The following is a 15,024-nucleotide window of genomic DNA, read 5'->3' on the forward strand; positions in this document are numbered from 1 at the left end:
GAAGAAATGGCATAAAACCAAAGTAAAGAGAAGGACGAAGAAATGAGGTGATGATGCACAGGAGTCGTTGGATCTATAAGATCAATGAACGAGGCTGAAGGCGATGGGTGGCCAAGATTAAGTCGCACAACATTAAGTAAAAGAAATGAATGGCGGAGATTAAACCCAAGTGCTTGCAGAAGGTGAATCGCGGAAGTAGATCTGGATCGCCAGATCGACAGATCTGTTAGATCGATGGTGATCAGCAACTGCGGAGGTAGGAGTGTACGGATTTCTTGATCATGGTTGAAGCCCCGCACTCACTCCTAGCCGTCGATCTCATATTCAACTCTTAGGTCACAGTCAACTGCAGGGGTTAAGTTGTTTTTAATCCGTGTGCTAGTTGAAGACCCACAAGTCGTAGATTTGATGGCCTCTTATATCCAACAAATATCGGGTCATAAAGCGATCAAACTTTAATTTCGAAATCGGACCCAAACATTTATAGGTCAAGGATTTATATTCCTTATCAGCTCCGTAAGGGTAGTTAAACGTCGCGCAAGATTCCCGTCCGATATCGCTGTTAACCGTTGGATCAAAAGTACCTTGATCAACAGTGGAGGATCACCAATTAGGTTGGTTGATCAGGTGTATCATCAACCATCAGATTGCATGGTAAGATCAACGGTGGAGATTGAAGTCGATAAGAATTGGACCTGAGTGGACCCGGGAAGTTTATCAATGTGAGTTAAGTGATTTGAGTTCCGGCGGATGAATGGGTTTAAGTGGCCATACGACGCGACAACCGTTGATTTGATGGAGTGAAATCAACGGTGGAGGCTGAATGCGATAAAGGTGAGCGTCAAAAAATGTGCAAGGTCGTGGAATGGCGGAAAGAGCAATCGCATATCGCAAATCGGGAGTTCTGAATGCCATATTCTTAAGAGTCCTTTGAATCTCCGCGATTGCGATAAATGATGAGTTGGCACGTAGAGTTGGGGAATTTCTAACTTAAAACAACCTTTCCGCTGGAAAGGTTGACTAAAGTTCAGACTATTGAATAGTCAAATAAACGGTTCCGCATGAGATTTAATTAAGGGGCCTTAACCCTTTATTTGAGAAGGTTTTCACCATGGATCAGGTGATTAAGGCATGGGACCAGTGACATGCAATTTTATTTGCATAATGTGGGTATTGTCGGCTTTGCCCGTCATCACACATTATCCACACAAACGAACACAAGATGTACCCTTAAAAAACTTGATACAAGAGAGAAACCTAGCTAGAAAGTGAGGCTTATGCTTTACTCTCTTTTGTTCAGTTGTGAAAATGCAAATACAAAGAAAGGGGCACTCACATTGGAGTTGTCTTTTAACATGGTGGCTTGAATGGCTACCACAAAACTTTCTTGCTCCTCCATTATGCTCTCAAATCTCACTTCTAGATGTTATGCTCAACTACAGAACAAGTACAATGCTAAAGAATGGAACCCCCTCTCTTCCTAACATAGCTTGATAATCGTCCATGGTTGAGGCTTTTGCATGCCTCAACCCTCAATTTGTGTTAAGAATTGACATGAGCGAGATAAGACAAGTAAAGTGGTGGAAAAGGCCTTAAGCCATTTGATTAGACGTTGTATTGATCTCAAGATTCGAATTTATGGCACATCAATTGGACCATTTTATATCTAGATCTCAATTGAAACTCACGAGTAGATCATGATAACCCCTCATTAAGGATAAGGTTTATAACTCATATTTACATGGTTTTAGACATTGTGATTGTTTGGGGACTCACAGTCTAACAATTTGTGTTAAGCTTTTTGGACCTTACAAAATCTTCTTGAAAGCCTGCAAATGACAAGGCCCACATGTGTGAGCAATGAGCACATACATGACATCCACTTGATAACATGTTGGTCAACAAGGTAGATCAACTTATGGGAGGCATAAATTTTGCATAAAAACTCCAATTGAGGTGATTTTTCACATCGTTGGAAGGGTCTTCATCAATAGAATATTCTCTTGTTGATAAGAGTTATGCTCACAGAGTTTTGAGCCCAAAGAGTGTTGTTTGATGCTTCAAAAATGGCATTGGAAGGTTTCAGACCCCAAATCTCCAAATTGGGATTTGCCATTAAAATGAGCCAGACAAGCCATTTCCTCCAATTTTTCCACCCAAAAGTACTGAGATGGATGACAAATTATATAACACTCCACTTTGGATCACTTTCCATCAAGGACCATCCCATTTAATGGATTTGATCACCTAAACATGTAAAAATATGCATCATTGCACTTGTTAATGCTTCATAAGTTTAGACATTTTTAATGAGTTGTTAATGTAACTTTGTGAGACTGATCTTAATATGTGCATTCTCACACTTTAGAGTTACATTAATATTTCACATGACTTGATTTCTTGCCATCTGTAATAACTTGCATTCATAGGAGATGTACAATTGAGAAATCTTGGGTGTTATGGTTTTTCTCTCTAGCTTGATTATTTACCAAAAACATGAGCACCCGTAGTAGTGCAACATTGTTTTTACTTGTATATTGTTTGATTAACCTTAAAACGAGTAGGGATTTTTAAGTTAGATATATTTTCGCTAAAAAAAAGTTAGAGGTGTTTTTTTTGGAAGTGTACTATCTTTATTTATACCATGATAAGGGAGCTATGGAACAAGGTTTTTAATGATTTATTAGTGTTTTAGAGTCTAAAAAAAGACATGCTCCATAACATTGAAATTTAAAATTAAACTTATAACATTTAAAAAATAATACTTATTTTTAACTATTAAACCCCTCAAAATATGTCATTATAATTCTAACTTATTATTTTAAAATAATTAACCCACCATATTCACAAAAATAATAATAATAAGCTTGTGTTATCGTTTCTTTTCAAATTTCTTTAATATTCTGCACCATCTTAGTTGGAACATTTTCAGAAATACTTCAGATTTGCTTTAATATTCACGTGAGTTCACATGTACCACATGAAACCATTCTTCATCAATCGGGGCTTTTGTCCTCCGTGACTTAATTTCGTGCCCCTTTTCATGAACGAGGGGGCGTACATTCAAGGGTACCTGTATTAAAGACTTGTTATTATATATTTTTGGGTGAGTTGTGAGTTGGTTGTTACAAAGTTGAGGCCACTTGATTTAATTGGTTCGTAGCCAACTTAAACTGAGGAAGATAAAAGGAGACTATGACTTTTGACTTGTTATGTGGAATTGTCTGGTTCTTGTACTCTAGCTCGCTGTAAGTTTGCATTTTCCTAAATTTTCTTTTGAGGTTGGTCAATATAACTATTCCCTGGTCAAGAATTATTATTGTTGGAGGTTCTGCTTTGACAATTTAACATGCAAAACTTGATCTGATTCTTCAACTTGTCCTGACGACGAACCACACTAGTTGGTTCGAAACACGTCGATGAATGAAATATCATGTGATTTACACCGAAAAATCTCTCGTAAACTTGACAGAAGCCTCATTTCAACAAGAAAATAACATAGTTTAACTAATAAACATTTTAGTTTTGGTTTTGAAGTGTGATTTGATATTGTTTTTTCATATTTACAAAATATTAATGGGAGCATTTTAGGTGGTATAGGTTTTTTTTGAATAAAAGTGATGAGTGAACATACATTTGTAGATAATTATGATGGTTATTCCCAATATTAACTTAACTTAGTTGTGATAGACTTTTCTCATATATAAATAAAGGAAAACAAAAAATAAAAAATAAAACATGTTAATATTTCAAGACTTGGAGGTATTTGGCAAAAGTGAGTGACATTGTCTAAACATTATATGTTTGGAGTTTTTAGCTAGGTAATTTTTTTGCCCAAATCTTGATGTGTTGTTTAAAATTGATTTTTGTGTGCATATATGGATTCAACACCCTAAAAAATCCCTAGCTAGGATTCACAACTCAAAATTGTGATTCCAACAAATACATGTGGAATTCTATGCAAATTAAAATATGCTAGAAAACACTACAAAACACATATAAGATGGAGTGAAAACCAACTCCCTTATGGAGCATTACCAAGACATTCCATGTGATGCGGTTTTCCTTGAATATTAGGGATAAGTGAACCTACATTTATAGATAGCCAAATAATGGTTTTACCCATTGTTAATGGAGAAACTTTGTTGTGATAGACTTTTCTCACTGTTTTCCCACTTTTGACCAAGTGGTGTGGAGTGAACCTACATTCGCATATAGCCAATGATGATTGTCCCCATTGTTAATTTGATAACTTGGTTGTGATAGACTTTTCCCATTGTTTATATTAAAACAAAGGGAAACAAAAAGTAAAATGGAAAAACAAAAAACAAAAAAAAAGATGTTTCCTTGAATAAGGGTGAGGAGTGAATCTACATTTGTGAATAGCCAATGATGGTTGTCCTGCCTTAGTTGTGTTAGACTTTTCCCACTTTTTATATAAAAAAAGTTTTCCTTGAATAAGATGAGTGAATAACGGCCATGAGTGAGCCTATATTTGCGGATAACTAATGAGGTTGTCTCATTGTTAATTTGACAGCTTAGTTGTAATAGACTTTTCTCACCCTTTATATAAAAATAAAGGGAAAAAAGATGTTTGAATTTTATTATTATTATTTTATTTTATTTTTTTATTTTTCCAGTCAATTTTCTCTGGAATATGATAGATATTTTCTTAGAATGGTTTTATACATTCAAATACATATTTTAAATAACAAAAAATCACAATCCTACTCAAAATTATATTGCCATATTTTATCGAAAAAAACCTAAACACGTCTTAGACTACATCAAAAACATTAAACAATTATTCAAAAATAAATAATCATAATAATTAATATACAAAATGGTTATTTAAATTTAATTTTATAATGATTTAAGTTCAATGACCATCTTTCATTGATTTAATTTAAACCTTAATAAAAACATTGTAACACCTTTTTTTTTATATTATTATTATTCTTTTAATCGGTGGGACAACTAAGGAATTTAACCTAGTCTGTCATTCTCTCCATAAACAAAGTCAAAACTGGGAAATTACATTAAACAATTATTCAAAAATAATTAATTATAATAATTAATTTACAAAATGGTTATTTAAATTTAATTTTATAATGATTTGAATTCAATAACGATCTTTTATTTATTTAATTTAAATCTTAATAAAAAATTATAACAACTTTTTTTTTATATTATTATTATTATTCTTTTAATCTATTGAATAAATAGGGAATTTAATCTAATGTCTCTCTCTCCCTAAACAAAGTCAAAACTGGGAAATTTAACCTAGACCCTCTCTCCCTAAACAAAGTCAAAACTAAGAAATTTAACCTAGAAAATATCAATTTGTTGAGTATTCAGACTACTTCCAGCATCATTTAAGCTACCTTTGAAACTTTTATTATTATTTAACTTAAATCTTAATAAAGAGTTATAACAACTTACTTAGACCACCATTTGAGCTACCCTTAAACTTTTATTATTATTTAACTTAAATCTTAATAAAAAGTCATAACAACTTATTTTTATATTAATTGCAAATTTGATTTATGTCCATTAATGGTTGACTTTCTTCTACACCAATTTCATATTCAAATTTACCATCAAATCAACACAAGTTCTAAGTGATTGTAACTGTCCTTATCAATTGTATTTTATGAATGTTTTGTATGAAGAGTAAATTCCTTCGAGGAGATGGGATCATGACAGGTTGGAAATAAAATTGTTATCCTTTTTGGCCTTGAAAATACAATTTCCTAAACCAGTAGTTCTTCATATTCTTGAATTTCGTTACTTCCAGTTTGGAATTTTTGGATGTCACGCTTTTGACCAGATGGTATGCTGAATGCATGGAGCACTGAGAAGGGTGGAAAGTGGGTGTATTTTTCCAGCCAATATTCCCACGAGAGGCCCTCCTCACATCGGAATTCTTAATGTGCAATTTCCGCGATCCTTCGCACAAAGTTAAAATTTAATTTAATTTGAAAAATAAAGTGAAAACGAACGGACTTGAAGACGAATCGACAACATATTGGACAAATGAAATTTCACAGAAACTTCTGCAAAGGGGATTCCAAATCCGGATAGAATAGCAGAGAAATACCCGAATGTTCTGAGAATAGCTCTAGATCCAAATCCCTGGGCGAGAAGACCAAAGGGGTTTTCTCCGCGTTAAACCACTCAGTGAGAATCGAGGGTCCGACCACATCTGCGCGTTGTTTGTAAGCTTTACAGGCGGGGCCGACAAGGGGCCTCAAAAGGGAAATTGTCCGGCCAAATTCTCCAGGTCCAGCTCAGCGGTTCCATTGGCGGATTCAATTTCAAAATTTATCTTGGTGCACGGGACACACAGCGAACAGGGGAACGCATAATAAGCGTGTTTAACTACAGTACATCAATGCGAGTAATATCAAGATTTGGTCTCAGGAACTAATTAAAAGCAGCCGGAATTTTGTAGTCCGTTATTGCTATCGGTGACATTTGCGATCGCCATGAACTCCGATGGCACCGGAACGCCGAGAATATTTTCGCCGATTAGATTTTCCCCGGTGAGATCCCCTGCGCGCGAGATGTACGAGCGATTCAACAACAGCGATAACGAAGACGAAATGCAGAACGATGTTTTCAATATTCCGCATAAGAAAGCACCGCTGGAGAGGCTCCAAAAATGGAGGGTAAGTACTGAATCTCTCTATATTTTTCTTTCGTTGATCTCTGGAATGTTTTTAAACCAATTTTGCCATAACCACGGAAACTGTTTACGGGCTATGGGTAACTTCTTTCTTTCTTTTTTTCCCCAAATTTAACATAATTAAGAAAGGGTGTATTTGTGTTAAATCTGGCTTGATCGGCACATAATGCAACATTGAACTGGGAATAGTTTTTGCTTTTGAGTTAGTTAAGCTGTGAGCTTAAACATAATTCTTTGCTAATCATTTCTGATAACATAATTAATTTTTTTTTTTTTTTTTATAGCAAAAGCTTAACCCCCAAAATATGCATTGAACTAATGCTGGAGGCACTTTTATCCATCCTATTCTTAAATATTTAAGAAATCAGCAATAGAGTTAGTTAAGTTCAGTAGGTTTGATCAACTACACCTCGTATCAATATATTTCAATCATTGCTGAGATAGTTTGATCATCTGTTTCTAGTATTAAATTATGAAAGAGTAATTTGCTAAAGCAAGAGATCACTAGTACGATCAACGAAAATAGAAATGCTATATTTAATTGTTTAAGAAGGAATAGGAAAGTGGCCAAACGTGGATGTATAAAAACATTAAGAACTAGGGCATAAATGTATTAGATTATGATATTGGAGGGGTCAATTTAGAAGTATGAGGATCATTTTTGTTATTATTGGTGGCTATGGAGGGGTTAATTTAGAAATATGAGGATCATGTTGGTTATTATTGGTGGCCTTGCTCGTCATTAGTTTGAGAACAATGATTTTCTATTCAAAGTGGTCATTATGTCAATGTAAGAATCTCAATCACGACTGGAGCAAACTTGTCATTCCATGCTGCATTAGGGGATTTACAAGTATGGTGGATTGTGTTGAAATGTGTGGTTCTCCTTCACAACCAGGCTTGGTTTTCTCTGGGATGATAGGCTCTTGGGTTTAGTGTGGGGGAGGATTTTAATATTCTCAAAGTTGTGAAGTAGGGGATTTTAATATTCTCAAAGTTGTGAAGTAGGGATGTTGGTGATCTTTAATTTTATTTATTTATTTGTAGAGATAGACTATTCAAATTTCCATTATGTTATGTGGTAAGAAAAGATATTTATTTTTAATTTTAATGTGACAAGAATACACTTTCCTTTTTTATTTTTTAGTGGAGAAAATATTTAATGAAGAAAGTTAGATTGCAACAATTATTTACTCAAGATTTTAGAGTGAAAATGTAAGTATGGGGTATATTCATCAAACTTTGGTTTGCAGTAGAGACCAAATTCTTTCCCAAGCACATGCACTATTATAATCATACACATAGGTGAAGAGCATGTCATTGGAGAGATTTGAATCCTAGAAGGAGCAATAACAATGTTTTATTTTCACTAGGAGTGGTAGGAGCCGTGGGGATCTTATGCTTAAAACATTATTCAAAATAATATATCTATTCGAGAATCTAGTAGGGCAGGTATTTAAACCAATTTTCCTTATCCTTAATAATTGCTTGTGAACTTTATTTATCTTCTTATTGTTCTCTATTAGATATTTTCATCAAACAATTATCGAGAGAAAAAACAATAAAGACAATAGACACAAGAAGTAGGCTCCAAGGTAGGGCAAAATCCCTCCAAGGGTTAAACCCAGAAAGACTCTCTTCTCTTCTTTTAGAAAATCTGATCAAATGAGAAAACCAAGACCCAAAGACCAAAATCAAGACCTCTTCCAAGCACCAAGTTAGCTGTCCAAGAATCTCTTCCAAATAGGTCAAAGATCAACCAAGTCAACAAGGGTCAATCCTCCTTCAATTTGCTTCAAATCTTAGTTTTAGCCCCTATCTCGGATCTGCAACTCTTTGTCCTACAATAGTTACAGTAACCCTAATCCTTTCTTTTTTCCTTTTATTGATTTTTTCTTGCTTCCTTGACCTTCACTCTTGCTTCCTTCTTGTTCCTTGGTTCAGATCGAACCTATCTTTGTGCAGATCGATTGTGTGTCAAATGAGATCGAAACTGCTTCTATATATTTGCCTTTCATGAGGTCGAATAACCTCTTCTAGGTTGACTTGTCACTAGTAGGGCTGACTTGTGCTTTGAGGTCTTTTTGACTTTCTAGACACAAGAATAAATTATTTTTCATGTTACAACTTGCTCAATAGGGTCTTATACAAATGATATTGACTCTCTTAGCTCATGACAAAAATTCTTATGACATGACAAACCCTAGAAGCGTGAAGAACATGCTTAACCTCGTTGAGCAATCAAAAGAAACATGAAACCTGTGCTTGAAAATAATATATTTCTTTCTTCTTTTGCTTGTTACATAAGATATACATAATGACATGACTACAATGATACTTATGAAGACCGAAACTAATTACATTTTCCAACATTCCCTCTTAACTAGGGCGATATTCATAACTATACAAATGATACAAGGATTTTTCTCAAACTGAAGAGTTCTCATAAGAAGAGTCGGATTGGTAAGCTATCATTAAGCATCAACATCATGACCAACATTGTCAACATAATAAGACCTTAACTTGACAACCCCTAGATTAGAGCATAATGCTGGGAGGCTTTACATGAGACATTGCACTACCTATTCAAGGTACATACCCCATCCAAATGTTCACTAGGTATGTCCTTCTAGGACTATTATTATCTTGGATTCTCAATCTTAAAAGAATCTCAGTTCTCTTTGACCACTATTGTCTTGGATACCTGTCTAATCCTCAAAGAGTGTCAGTCAACTTCCTATCTTGGATTATTTATCCTCAAGGAGTATTAATCTTAGATGCTTATCCAATCCTCCATTCTCCTTCCTAGTGCCTTCACTAAGACTTATGGTTGTTAGTCCTGGTCTAGTGCATGACACATGGAGAATATGATGTCTTTAACATCACTCCCTCTCAACCTAGAGAGGAAATTTGTTGAAAGTGTAACTATGGTTGGTCTTCATATTTATTGTTGTATTTCATCATTATGTGTTTATTGTAAAATTGAAAAAGAAGAAAAAATAAATTATTTTGAAGCATGGGTTTCATGCTCTTTTCACTTGTTCATTAGGTCAAAGCCTCCATTGAAGGCTTCTAGGGTTTTCTTGAGTCATGAGATTCATTATTGTATGTATTTGGCCCTTCTTGGGTGCTGAAATTCTAGATTGAGCAGATTTTGAGGGTGTTGACCCTTGTTGACTTTGGCAAATTTTGTCTACTTGGAAGGAGGGTTGACTTGGTGATTTGAGGAGGTCTTTGTCTTTGTCAAAATATCTTGGATTGTATTACTTTGACTTGGTTCTACTAGAGAAGAAGAGGTTTCCTGGGTTTTCCCCTAGCAGAGGGTTTTTTCCCTCGCTAAGTGCTTACATCTTGTGTCTCTTGTTCTTGTGATCTTCGTGTATTTTTTATTTGGTAATTGCTTGATGAAAGATAACATAATAAAGAAGTAAAGAAGCCAACACATAACACAAGTAATTATTAGGAAAAGATGAATCAAATAACAACATACATTGATTTCTCAACAAGATCCTCATTCCCTCTTGATTGGGGAATAAATCCTTGGTCCTTCTCAAACATTTAAGGAGACTTCTTGCTCCTTGTAAAGCATAGAGGGGATTCTTTTACTTCCTTTCAATTGGGAAGCTTTCTAATGTGTCTTCATGAAATTGAGCTTTCACCTTCCCGAATGTACTGGAGATAAACTCAATATGATGGCCTCTTCCAATTATGCTTACTTTTGAGATCAACATCCTTTCACATGGTCTATCTTCAACTTTTACCAAAGATCCTTCCCATGCTTATCACTTGTAATCAAAGTGTCGATGGAACAAACTGACTAGTAAGCTGCAATTTCTTCTTTTTGGAGTTGTCATTATCAACTCTTTTTCTTTCTTTAGGAAACCATATTCAATGTTGATAATGTCAAGTATTACTTTCTAGGAAGAATCTTGATCCAAAATTCAAGCATCGAGTAATCATATGAAAGATTTCTATGCATATTCTTACAACCAACTCTTCTTGCAAGATTCTTGTAGACATGAATTCTACCTTCTAGAGAAGAGTTATTAAGAACATACATAATTTTTCTTTCATATGACCATCTAGCCATCCTTCCTTGAACAAGCTTGCTTCTTATACCTATTAAAGATAGGTTTATTTTCCTACGAGGAGAAAGACTTTCTAATTATTCCTTTCATATTGCAACTCGACCATCTACATTCATTCATCCTTCAAGAGTATTGTTTCCACACAAGGTGGAGTGTACTAGTCATAATGCTTCTTCCAAGAACCTTCCCTAGATGATAGTTAGTGATCCTTTGTGCATGATAGCTCCTTCTAACATTATGTTAGAAAATGCTCGGATGTTATGCAAGATGATCTAAATCTTCTCATTCCTTAACAATTAGATGGCTTTTTCAAAGCAATTTGATTACGTAGACTCTAACTCTTCTACAATCATATGCTTCCTTCTATGATGCCATACTTCACAAAACTCAAGACTTCATTTAAAGAATGCAACTATGCATGCTTACTCTAACTTCTATTTTCTAATAAAGGAAAGACAAATTACAAATGAACCTGTTAGAGATGGAGCTTTCAATAATAAAGATCTATGGGATCTTCTCCTTTTGGCTTATTCTCAGGTTCTACCTTTTCTTTAGCTATGTTAGCTTCACTCCTTTCCTTGCTTTGTTTGTTTTTCTTGTTTGGACAATCCCTTTTGAAATGTCTATACTCATTGCATCCAAAGCATTATATCTTGGACATAACCTGTTTTCCTTTGGACTTTCCGAACTTTCCTTTCTTCTTCTTCTTCTTAGAATTTACAACAAAAGCTTGAGACTTCTCATTTGATTCAGTGTCATCCTTTCCCTTTATCCATGTTTCTTCCAAGATACATGGAGCCCATAGTTCATCAAAAGGAGTAGTATCCTTTCTTGAGTAGACAATAGTTGCAAAATTGCTCCAATCAGGTGGCAAAGCATTTAATACACAAGTAGTCATTTCTAAATCGGAAACGACTTCTGTTGGAAATGCTGAGAGGGGGTGAATCAATATTTCTTTTCAATTGTTATATTTTAACAAGTAGATCACTTATAATTAGAACACAAAATGAGCAATAAGAATAAATACTTGTATTAATCAATGAGGACTCCAATCCTCTTTACAATAAATCCAATAGAATAATGTGTAGGGGTCCAACCCTAGATGAAGAAACCAATCTTCAATCTCCCAGGCTCCAACTTGTATTTTCCAAGCTCCGACTTGGACTTTTCCAAGGCTTCAACCTTGTCAATTTTGAAGCACTAACCCTCTAGGGCTCCAACCCTATCTCTGGTATAGGATCCAACCTAGTCTTTTGAGGGCTCCTATCCTCTAGGGCTCTAACCCTCTCTTCGGTAGAGGCTCACCCCTGGTATATTAAGGACTCCTATCATCTATCTTCTAAGGCACCAACCTTGTCTCTATGAGGCACACACCTCCTGCGTCAATTTGTCAAGATAAGTTTAGTAATAGTTCACATCTCCCTATGCCTTCTTCAATAAGCCTTGTTTATCTCCAACAATGTCTCCACTTAATCTCCACGTCACTTCATCAATGAAAACCTTGATTTCACTTGAAGGAGTATCCACAACTCTTAATGTTACCCAAACAGAATCTGCAAAGTTACCTCATGATGATTTCAACAATGCATCATGATCTCCAATGATGTCTCCAAGATCTGCTAAAGCTTTTCAACAAGATATCTTCAATAGGTTGTGCTAAGCCTCAATGTCTGCACCAAACAATTCTCTGTTTCGAGCCTCTGTTCACACTACTGAGGTAACTGCTTCAAGAGTTTGCTATATGCTTACTTCCAGGGAAAACTCACAAACACTTCAATGTTGGTGTCATCTTCAGCTCCCTTCAAATGATGACAAATGTAACCTTACTTCGTTGGTCCGAGGTCATACAGATCTGAGAATTAATCTTTTCACAAATCTGAGACAAAGATATAGAATTGATCCGAGCTACTAAACGAACCACCATAGGACTATCCTTCAAGTCGAGGTTTGCACTTCTGCCAAGCTACAAATGATCTGGGATTTCACAAATTCGTTGTAGCTCCGAGCCTCTCACAGATGTCTGTTCCACTTAGTTTGACCCTTCCAAATGTGATTGTCCACAGAATTGGGCTTCACTAAAACTGAAATGTCCACAAATCTGAGCTCTTATGACCTTATCTGCTTTTAATGTTTAGTGATCCTTCTCGGCCTTTAAGTCTCCTTTCTCATTCTCTTTCAAGTTCATGAGTTGTGAACTGTATCTTCTTCTCTACGATGGATGCCTGAGATCGATGCTTGATAATGAAGTATTTGATTTGTATTTGTATGAGATATGCCAATGAATGAAAATACACATTCATTAGAGGAGAGTCCAACTTGTGCATGAGGTGGCACTTTGACAATATATTCAATAGTTGTCGGAAGGGATCTTTTGATAATAGTGGACCAAATATGACATAGTTTCATTGAACAGAAACCATATTATAATAGATTTTGGGAGGTCCCACATGCCACATCATCACTTTACTCCCGCATATCGCAACCACATGAATATCGAAGATTTTTAAGTTGTGCACATGCCAAAGTTCTGATGTCAACAATGTCGATATTCCTATAACACATATCGCCCCTACTTCCTCTGACCTCCGACATAGCAGATGCGATATTTCAATGAAATCGTTTTGATAATCTAATCGGGTCCACAACATACTCTAACCTTTGATGGATGTGATATTTCAATATAATCATTTTGATAAACCAATCGGCTCTGCAAAGTAGATTGCAATAAGAGATTTTAACGTGACATGCCTTCAAAACTTGCGATAGGAAAGTTGCGATGCGACGGATGTGATATTACATTAAAACGTATTATGATAGAGAAATCAGGTCCGCGAATCGGCAGTTGGAGGTCCAGATCACAGTTTAGACATCGGAGGTCCATATCGCAAATTAGAGATCAGAGTCGAAGTTGGAGATCGGGGTTTTTGAATGGTGACACATAATAAAAGGTGCTGATATGATTTCTTCGATGGATATTTCGCTGATATCATTTCTCTTTGCTCCTCCGATATCATTGCTCTTTCCTTTTGGCTCTTTCTCTTGGGCATATGTGGTCTTTTCATGGATCTGCTTCTCGCTCTTCTCTTTGGTACTTCTCCTCCTTAGCTTGGGACTGCTCCTTGGGTTCACTGCTTCTATTCTATCTGTATATATATTCAATCCATATGGTCCTCCATCTCATCATATGATCTCCAACCATGTCATCATATGTCATCAAGTCCTTCAGCAAGAATATCATAATATACATGAGGTTATGGTATCTTCATAAGAATTTTCATCACTATGATCAATGGGAAACATCATGTATCACAAGAATTTTCCATCACAAACAATGTTATATTGACATCAATGAACACCTTGACTAATAGTCTCCCCCTTTGCCATTGATGGAAATATTCTTGCCCTTCCAACATTCTCTTCCCCTTTGACATCAATGGCAAATAGGGTACCCAAGTACTCCCCCTATCACGTTATTTCTTGTCATGTTGCTTCTTCCACTATTGCTTAGACAGTTGCTTGTACAACTCCCCTTGAACCTGTGCTCCCTTTTCTGTCATCATCATGCTACTCAGTCACCTTTGACATTTTGTTCTATAGTTCTCTAATGTTGCTATACTGATTTGGGTCTTCTTTGTAGAGACTCAAGTACCAGTTCGAATGCTTTGTAGCTATTTGTATATCCTTCAGATTCAACTGTTGTCTGCTCCACAATTTCTAGATTTTAGCTCTGTTCATAATCTTTTAAGATTAGCTTCATTTTTCTATCTTTACTAGGCATTTACTGCCTTTTGTTATCAGTGTTATCTCAGCAGCCCGTAATTTTCAACGCTAGTGGCTGTCTATAATTTAATTGTAGATGGTCAATCAGATCCCCTTGCCTGCATAAACTCCTCTAGTTTTTTGTTTGCTTCTGACAAGAAATAATATTGCAAGTGGAATATATCTTCAATCAATAGATGATTTTCTTCAATGGAGTTACTTTTGAGAGATGATCTTATCGGGTGATATGCCTCAACATGATTGTCCATATGTGACTCATCAAGTGTCCCATAGGGCTCTTCACAGTTGGAATAGTTCAGAAACACAAGCTCCCCCTAATAGTATGGATGGTCTCTTCTTGGAAAAATCTCATCATCAAAATTCATCAAAGATGCAATCATCAGATCAACAACATGTGTTGTTGGTTGGAGTGTTCAAGAGACTTTCAGATCTAATTTGCTTCCTTCTCCATACTTGTGTAACTTTGTT

The 15,024-nt window shown here is 35.6% G+C and overlaps 1 protein-coding gene across 6 annotated transcripts in view; it reads left to right on the forward strand.

Moving 5' to 3' along the window:
• LOC149241464 (calcium-transporting ATPase 5, plasma membrane-type-like) overlaps nt 1–15,024 on the forward strand; it is a 314,590-nt gene that overhangs the window by 143,182 nt on the left and 156,384 nt on the right. The window contains exon 1 of one of the 6 annotated variants that reach the window (XM_089373973.1): nt 6,082–6,671. The exons of the other annotated variants lie outside the window; for them this stretch is intronic. Coding sequence (XP_089230099.1) covers nt 6,489–6,671 — 183 coding nt within the window. The 5' untranslated portion in view covers nt 6,082–6,488. Of the gene's footprint in view, nt 1–6,081; nt 6,672–15,024 lie in introns of those variants that run through there. 6 annotated transcript variants of the gene reach the window in all.

Source organism: Pinus tabuliformis, chromosome 8 (assembly GCF_031772625.1).
Source record: "Pinus tabuliformis cultivar Carrire ecotype Pingquan chromosome 8, CPIR1, whole genome shotgun sequence".
NCBI classification, from domain to species: Eukaryota; Viridiplantae; Streptophyta; class Pinopsida; order Pinales; family Pinaceae; genus Pinus; species Pinus tabuliformis.